This window comes from Atta cephalotes (genome assembly GCF_000143395.1).
Source record: "Atta cephalotes unplaced genomic scaffold scaffold00061, whole genome shotgun sequence".
NCBI lineage: Eukaryota > Metazoa > Arthropoda > Insecta > Hymenoptera > Formicidae > Atta > Atta cephalotes.
In genome coordinates, this window is record NW_012130125.1 from 248,410 (window position 1) to 257,338 (window position 8,929).

Sequence of the window (8,929 nt, forward strand, 5' to 3'; positions counted from 1 at the left end):
ATGATTCTTGCAGAGGGCAAGCATCTTCCAAACTTGCTTTATTAATCAGTACAGTTAGTTCTTATATTTAAGACTGTCTTAAATATAATCTTAAGATATAAATCAAATCACAGCATTAACATCTTGAGACATATTTAAGACAATCTTAAAATAAAAATCGACTAAGAATACCAGTCTAAAAATGAAAGATTTATTTTTAACCATAGTTGTATTTCAAAGAGATGAGATATTACACAGGCTGGTATTCGCAGTCAATTCTCAATTCGTGTGATTTTCTTAAGAAATATTTTAACATGCTAATACAACTAGCTTCAAGACGGATTTATGATGTTTTAGGATTGTACTTAAGAAAGTCTAAAATATAAAACTGACTATGAATACTAGCTACAGACAACAATTGACTTGTATTCCAAGATATAAAAAAATCTTAGCGTACTTCTCCTTCTTTTGTAAGTGCTAAAACATGAGGTCCGCTGCCATATGCGAATGTTCTTATGTCTCTTTCGCATAAGGCTTCCACTTTCTTAGGATATAGAGTACCGTGTGTGTCCCCGATTCCCAAACAACCAGCGATGTTGTTACCTAGGGCGTACATCATCTTGTCTTTCGTCATGATTAAGGCTTCATTACCCAAGTTACCTGTTTTGAAATATAAGGCTAAACAACACACTGTCAAAGCAAGTACGCTAACAGAAGAGGATGAATTACCGTATACCACAACCATATGAATCTGCGAAACGAACTCTGACTCCAATAAACTGAAAATCGGCCAGCTACGTAGGTCCGAAGTGCACATGTTGCCTTCACGGAATCAAATCACTTCTTTGTAAATCTTTCGTTCCTCGATATTCGTTTATAGCCAGTATTCGTATCAAGTGAATTACGATTTTTCATGTCATTTGGGAATCTTCAGTTACATCTTTGACATCACATCGCCACCAATCCGCCGTCGCTAGTGGATGGACAATGATAGACTATCAACTATAATATGTAGCGCTTTTATTACAGTCTGAGTATTATATCAAGTATTATATCAATAGACAGTAATTTTGTGTTACCATCGACACTTGTTAATAAAGCAATATTCTGTATTATCAACAAAAGATGCAGCTTTTCAATAAGATACGAAGGCTGTTCCAAAATTGACTGTCAGTACTGAAAATCTATAATGCACGTAACATAAACTGTAACATTTTCAGTAGGAAAATGTTTTCCCCAATTGCATAAATAATATATATCTTTAGATAAAATACGTTCTAATTGCCATAATCGTCAACACAATCAAGTAATAAAAACAGAATTTATAAGCATACTACATTATAGAAGCATATTTTTCAGTAAAATTTTTGATATATTAAATTAACACATTTTATTCGTTTATCTAGAATATATATTTTAAAACACATTTTCTTTATATTATTTATACACTTACTCGTAAATTGTGTAATTTGATACTAAAAAATATTGAATATCCAATTATATAAAAATATTTAAATATCACAATTATATATGTAAAATTAAAATTAAAACTTAAATATGTTGAAAATTCAACGAACAAACTTGAATGGAGTGTTTCTAACAAAATACAAACACGAACGCACATATACATATATACATTTTTATAATAATTTTGTATAATTTATGATTAGTAATTTAGTATCAGAATGTATTGTATTTCAACACTTTATTTGAGATATAATTTTTAATAAATAAAAAATGAAAATTAAAAAATAAAATGAAAAAATGCTTTATTAGAAAATATATAATTTTGTTCTAGAAAAAAAAGTATATAAGTTCTAGAAAAAAAAATGTCCAGGTGCTTCATCTCATAAAGGTAATAACCGGCATAAACTATAACATAATGTGCTAATAAACTATAACATAATGTGCTAGTAAAAATTGTAATAAAAATTATTATAAAATAATAACTATAAATATATAAAATTTTTTGAAAGTATTCTGAGCACTCGATTTATCAGCTTGAGCATTTTTAAAACATTTACTTAAAGATAAATCGATTTGTTACGCTGATGGCATTATCACAAATATGAGATCGACTTGTCTCAATGAATGGCGTTTTTTTTTTTTCATGAGAATTCTAAGATAATCTCAGATACATTTCCAAGATTACAAGATCTTTCTCACACTCTTCAAGATAAACTAAGGAATCTCTCGCGTGAATTATTTATCAGATCGCACGATACAATTGATATATCTGGACACTTTGGGTCCATTTATTATTTACACGACTGTTATTAAGGAAACAAAATGTTTGGAATATTCCATCAGAATACGCAATTCTGTATATATTGCGAGTAGCAACTGACATATTCAACAATTTTCGTTAATTCTTATCGAGATGCATTGTTTTTAAGGAGATAGACTTATTACATTTTAAATACACCAGCTTTGCTTGTCTTAATTATAAAAGTTCTTAGTGTATTTTCATCCAAATTTGCAAAACTTTCCATTTGCGTCACAGCCGTCATGTGATTAATAGCGAACCTAACGCAAAATTCTTCCAGTTCCTAAAACATTATCAAATTCAATTATTCCATGCGCGTATAGATACAGCAGTTAACGAAATGTTAAGCGTTAATAGTGATTAATAGTGACAATGTTTAATTACTTCCTCATAGTATTGAACTGCAACGCTATACAAGTAAGCAACGTTCGACACGCTAATTCCTTGCTTTATTATCCGAATGCAGTGCTTCTTGAGATTGCTCTCACAGTAAGAATCAGCTAGTTTCAAAAGTTCTATAATGAAAGACATTGTTCTGACACTCAGGCCAATAACTGGTTTATGATGTATTCGACTTACCTATCGCCTTCTCCACAGATAAATTGATCATGCCAGTGTATAAGTATTTCAGGAAGACTTTGTAGACGACATAGGAAAATTGATCAAGCTTGATAACACTGTCAAAATGAACAACATTTGGTAATTTTTAATATAAATAACAACGATCTTTTGTTAAATAATTACCTTTGATTGTTTTCCGCCCAATCATGTTGAAACATGTTTCTAAAATACGAACAGCGGATCTTCAAAATAGCTTTATGCACAAAGATACTTTGATCTTCCACTTGTATTGTGAGATCACTTGTATGCTATATCAGAACAAAAATTGTTACAGACAAATATGTGCAGTAATTGATAATAAATATACAAAATATTTGTCGCATTTATGAATTAAAATCGAGAACAATATATTACACAGTTTTAAGTGTTAATTAAAGTGAACAGTGAATCTTTGTTTAACATAGGCAAACAAGAAAGATAAAACGATTACACTGAATCTGACTGTATCCTTGCTGGAAAGCACTCACAGTATAACACAGTGCCCACATATCACGTAATATCGCAGTAATATTGTAATATTTCAGAAATATTACATATTATAATATAATATTACAGAAATATTATTGATGTATTACATTGATAATCAACATTGAAATATCACAATAATATTGTGGTAATATGATGTCTTAAATAGTAGAGTGACATTATTATAATTAATAACGCTTTTATGATGTTTAACATTAGAGATAACATTAAGATCATATCATTAAGATGTTATTAAAGTATTACAAAATTATACGTACACACACATAATCTTATAAATAATATTCAGTTCAGTTTATTATAACTTTTTCAAATATAATAATATTATATAATAGTTATTGTATTGACAATCAGTATTATTTTCTAATTAATATTAGATGAAATAATTTTTAAAATAATTAACATTAAAAATATCAATAATTTCAAAAAATTATTTTTAAATTCTTTAAAATGTTTTAATTTTTCCCAATAAATGTTATATAAATCTAAACATTACATAAATGTCACAAAAATATTTCAGAATATTACAATATTTCTGTGATATATCTCAGTAATATTTTTATGATTCATTTTCGCAGACATTGCAATATTATTATGACATCTTAATAATATTTCAACGATATTTCTGTTAGATTTCATTATAACAATGCAATGGAAAAATGATATTGCTGTAATATTATTGTGATATTACGTGTTATATGAATGATCATTTTATCCTTAATTTATATCAGGATAAAGAATAAGATACATACTTCGTCATCGAATGAATTTCCCAAGCACTCCAATACACTTGGTTCTTCATCGCTGTAAAGAATTAGAGGTTTATGCATAACGCTCGGCGATCCATAACATGCAAGAGCGTCATACATGTTCGAAAACGTAGTAGCAGTTGGAATTGTGATTTTCTGACCGCGGCAGTTACCCCATATGTAAACACATCCTTCCTCGCCTATGGCGATGCTTATGTTTTTACAATTCACAGCCGCGATGTCGAATACTTTTCCCATTTTATGCTCGATCTTCTGAGTATAGTATAAAATATTGATTACATGAACTTTCATTTTTTTCTTTTTATTTTCTGTGTCCTTTATGACAATAAATATGACAATATTTATGACAATAAATATGTCAATATTTATGACAATAAATATGAGTTTACCATGACTGGTTCATAGATCTCTTTCTCATCAAAGCCCAATTGGCCATAATCGTTTCCACCCCAGGAATAGAGATTTCCTTCATCCGTAAGCGCCAGCGTGTGCTCGAATCCACAAGCCACTTTGACTGAAAAAGTATCGATTATTCAATAATCCCGTTTTTCTTTATCATTCTTTTATTCTTTTTTTATCCAGAGAATTACCTATTACAAGAGAATTACCTATTACAATGCCTTTCAATAAATCAAGCTGGCAAGGCGTCATTCGATCTTCGTTATCACCTACACCCAGTTGGCCATTGCAATTATTACCCCAAGCAAACACCTCGCCATTTTTGACGACTGCCACGGTAAAGGCATTACCACAAGAGATGCAGACAACCTTCTTCCTAGCCAAACTAGAATCCACCAGCCTAGGTGTGCTTTGATTAATGTTATTATCGTTACCTACTTGTCCAAATTTATTTTGTCCCCAAACGTATACCTAAATCAAACCAAGTTGGTATCTAATATAGCTCATAATAACGTACGATTATCATTATACTCAACACATATAAACTTTTGCTTACATCGCCAAACTCAGTCAAAGCAACAGAATGGTGACTTCCACACGCAATGTCCACGATGCGCAAAAAACCCACAAAACTTCCCAGAGTAGGCACTAAAGTAGGCGTGAGAACTGAATCATACGTTCCATGTCCCAGTTCACCATAACTATTGGAACCCCATGAATATACCTTTTGAAGACAATATACTATCAATAATTTTAACGTCGCAAAAAATACATTGATTTGGCAATGAATATAAATCGAGATAAAATTTCTAATAATTCGTCAGAAGCATCGATGAAGAAAAATTTCAATGTCCTTTTGTAAAAATATAAGGATGTCAATTATTTATTTTATTCTTAGTTACAAAAGTCCAAAAAAACTTAATGCTTAACAAATTCGTATTTAAAATTATATGTTTCAAAGAGAGAATCAGAATTATATATAACTTTAACTATAACTTAACTGGTAAAAAAAAATGTTAGACACTTATAATTGTTTCATTCGGAAATCTTTTATCGGCATTGCCAATGTTGTCATCTATTGATTACTAACATTATACACAAGTTTAAAGGATTCTTGAAACAAAGGATAATTTACAATAATAATTGGCAAATGTCATAAATCAATTCTTGAACTAAAACTTTAAATAGTAATTAATAAAGTGTTCAATATTTTTGTTGTATATTCTAGAGAAGTAAGGTGTTACCAAAATATCAAATTTTTTTTCACTTGTATTCCAATATCAACTTTCTAACATACTTCTCCTTCCTTTGTAAGTGCGAGAACGTGAGATCCATTGCCATAAGCAAATGTCTTAATATTCTTCTTGCAAAGAGCCTCCACCTTTCTTGGATACAATGTGGAGTTTGTGCTCCCTATTCCCAAACAACCATTGACGTTGTTACCCATGGCGTACACCATTTTATTCCTCATCACCATCAAGGTCTCTCTACCCATTTCACCTGTTTTCAAATAAGATAAGATAAACAACATTGCCAAAAGTATCAAAATAAGTGAATTTTTGATGGCAAGGATGGATGCGTTCATGCCTTGATTCGAGTAATTCATCCTTTTTAATTTTACGAAATTTCTGATGAAATTTCATCGAAATGTCTCAACTGAACACAGCCTCTTGGTCAGAAATATTACGCACCCTCTCAACTATTATTTAAAGTTTCAGCTAAAAAATTGATTTATAACAATTGTCGTAAATTATTCTTTGTTTTAAAAATCCTTTAAATTTTGTATAATTAATAGGTGATAATAATTAAAAGTAAAAAATTTCCAATGAGAGAACAATAAAAAACATACAAGTGCTTAATATTTTCAATCAAGGCTGTATTTATTGACTTCGTAAATTTACCGTTACTGTTTTGTTACTCTGCTATAATAACGTCTTCCTTATTTTAAAAAGGGGAGACGTGAATCATTAAGATTGGAAATTAAAAAGTTTAAACAATACGAAAAGGTAAAAGAAAATAGCGAATTACCGTATACCAAAACCATATGAATCTGCGAACTGAAATCCGATTCCAGTGAACTAAAAATCGGCCAATTACGTAGGTCCGAGATGCATTGGATGCACATATTGCCTCACGAGATTGCTTCAAATTCACTCTGATTATCTCTAGTCGCCTCTCCGCGAACGTTTTATTTTGTTTCTTAGTATTTTTCTGTAATCACGCATTCAAGCGTATTACGACCTTTCGTGTTCAGCAGAATGTTTATTTTGCAACTGTTGGAAGTTCTTTAATTCGCTGGAATAGAACTATTGCACCAAATTTAAAAATATAATGCAACCAATATGAAAAAATGTCCAACAGTTGCAAAATAAACATTTTGCTGGATGCGGCTATTTAATTGGAGGAAGAAAAAGAAAAAAAAATAATTACGCTATATTTTGTATCTATTACTGCCGATAATTAAAGTGAATAATTAAAAGATCAAATGAGAACGTGCAATTAATAAAAATTATAATCATAATCATTTATATGTATGAAAATTATTTAACTAATTGTCATATTCTCTGCAATTTTCGTTCTTTGGAATAAAGAAAATTACTGAACATTATACTTAAAAAATTGAAAAAAATAAAAGTACAGTAGCTTTGTAAAGATTTTAATTGTAACATAATGAAAAAAAATGTTTGAAAAATGAATTTTTAGTTAAAAATCACAATTTTTCAATTTTTAATTTTTTTTTTATAAAAAATTTATGAATATACTCTATAAATATGACACTTTCTGAAAAAATAGTGCAACGATTCATCTTCCCTCCAAAAAAGGTGAAAACTAAAAAAATGTAATCGTTGAAAAAAAAGAATATGAAATTATTGTATAAAATATAAAAGATTCATTATTATACTATTGGGAGTACAAATTAGTTCGGTCTGTTTTTTGTGTTCAAAAATGCATTTATTTAAAAACAAAATGAATGAACAGTAATAAAGTCAATTAAAGTATTGTCCATCGCTGTCTATTACTTTTTCTCATCTCTCAGGCAATTTTCGAATTCCATCTCGAAAAAATGACTCGTCTTTAGAGGCGATCCAATTTTGGAGCCAATTTTCGATTTCTGCAAAAGAAGTGAACCAGTGACTTGTTGCATCCTTTGGAACAACCATAATCAGAAGGAGTAATGTCCGAAGAATACGGCGGGTGTGATAAAACATCCCATTTGAGCGTTTCCAAATTTTATTTTTTTACGATATTTTTTAACGACATGAGGCCAAACGTTATCATGAAAAAGAATAACTTTATCATGTCTTTGCTTGTATTCCGGCCGTTTTTCTCGCAATGCACGGCTCAAACGAATCAATTGTAGCCGATACCGATCGCCCGTAATGGAAGTTTCATCGCCAAATTTCAGCAGCTCAGTAAACAAGACCCTTTTGGTCTCACCAGATACAGAGCATGATCTTCGAACCATGAATGTTAGGCCATGTGTTGGTGTTGATGTTGAGGTCGATGGCAACGATTGACTGAGCTTAGCATAATATTTTTTCTTCTTGGGGTTGTCGTAGAATATCCACTTCTCATCTCCAGTTACAATCCGATGCAAAAAACCTTTTCTCTATTATTTTTGAATCACCTATTCGCAAGTGAAAATTGCCTTTCAATGTCTCTTTCAGTTCATAAGATTTTAGTTCATAAGGCACCCTAATTCCCTGTTTTTGAATCATTCTCATGATTCTCAATCGTACAGAAATGGCTTGTTGAGTTACCCCCAATAATTCTGCAAGCTCCTCTTGCGTTTGACTCTGATCTTCTTCCAATAATGCCTCTAATTCTTTGTCTTCGAATTTTTTTGGCTGTCCAGAGCGAAGCTTGTCTTCAATGCTGAAATCTCCATCCTTGAAACGTCGAAACCACTCCCTACATGATTTATTCAGTTGGAGCAGTGTCACCATAAACTTTGACAAGCATTCGATGGGCTTCAGCCGCACTTTTCTTCCATTAAAACAGAAAATCAAAATCTCCCACAAATGCTGCTTGGTTAACACAAAATTCGACATTTTAAATACAGTAAAAATCAAGGTTTTTGTATGAAACTCAAAGCGATATAAATTGAATTATTAGCAGATGTTTAACCTCTCTGAAACCGCCAAAATCAGCTGTCACTATGAATCATTCATAACAGCTGGAGCCATCTTTAGGGAAACGGACCGAACTAATTTGTATTCTCAATATAACAATGATATACTAATTAGAGACAGGGCTTTAAAATTATTTTAAGTTTAATTTGATTCCATGTAATTATGAGCGATTAAAGTTTTAGATTAATATTATATTTATAAATTTTATTTTTATTTATTTATTTGTATATATATATATATATATATATATATATATATATAATAATAATAATATATAT

At 30.3% G+C, this 8,929-nt stretch overlaps 2 protein-coding genes across 2 annotated transcripts in view; both read right to left on the reverse strand.

The window, feature by feature from the left end:
* Positions 1-796, reverse strand: part of LOC105623616 (RCC1 and BTB domain-containing protein 1-like) — a 3,983-nt gene extending 3,187 nt beyond the window's left edge. Inside the window, exons 1-2 of the mRNA XM_012205003.1 lie at positions 709-796; positions 437-639 (exon numbers count right to left, since the gene is read on the reverse strand). Coding sequence (XP_012060393.1) covers positions 437-639; positions 709-796 — 291 coding nt within the window. The remainder of the gene's footprint in view (positions 1-436; positions 640-708) is intronic.
* Positions 797-2,387: 1,591 nt separating this feature from the next.
* Positions 2,388-6,643, reverse strand: LOC105623635 (RCC1 and BTB domain-containing protein 1-like). The gene is made up of 10 exons (XM_012205020.1): positions 6,547-6,643; positions 5,816-6,018; positions 5,075-5,242; positions 4,728-4,989; positions 4,509-4,633; positions 4,102-4,368; positions 2,990-3,114; positions 2,825-2,922; positions 2,630-2,760; positions 2,388-2,528 (listed from the first exon to the last, which is right to left on the reverse strand). Exons 1-10 carry the CDS (start codon positions 6,641-6,643, stop codon positions 2,388-2,390), a joined length of 1,617 nt encoding a protein of 538 aa, XP_012060410.1.
* Between the last annotated feature and the right edge of the window lie 2,286 nt (positions 6,644-8,929).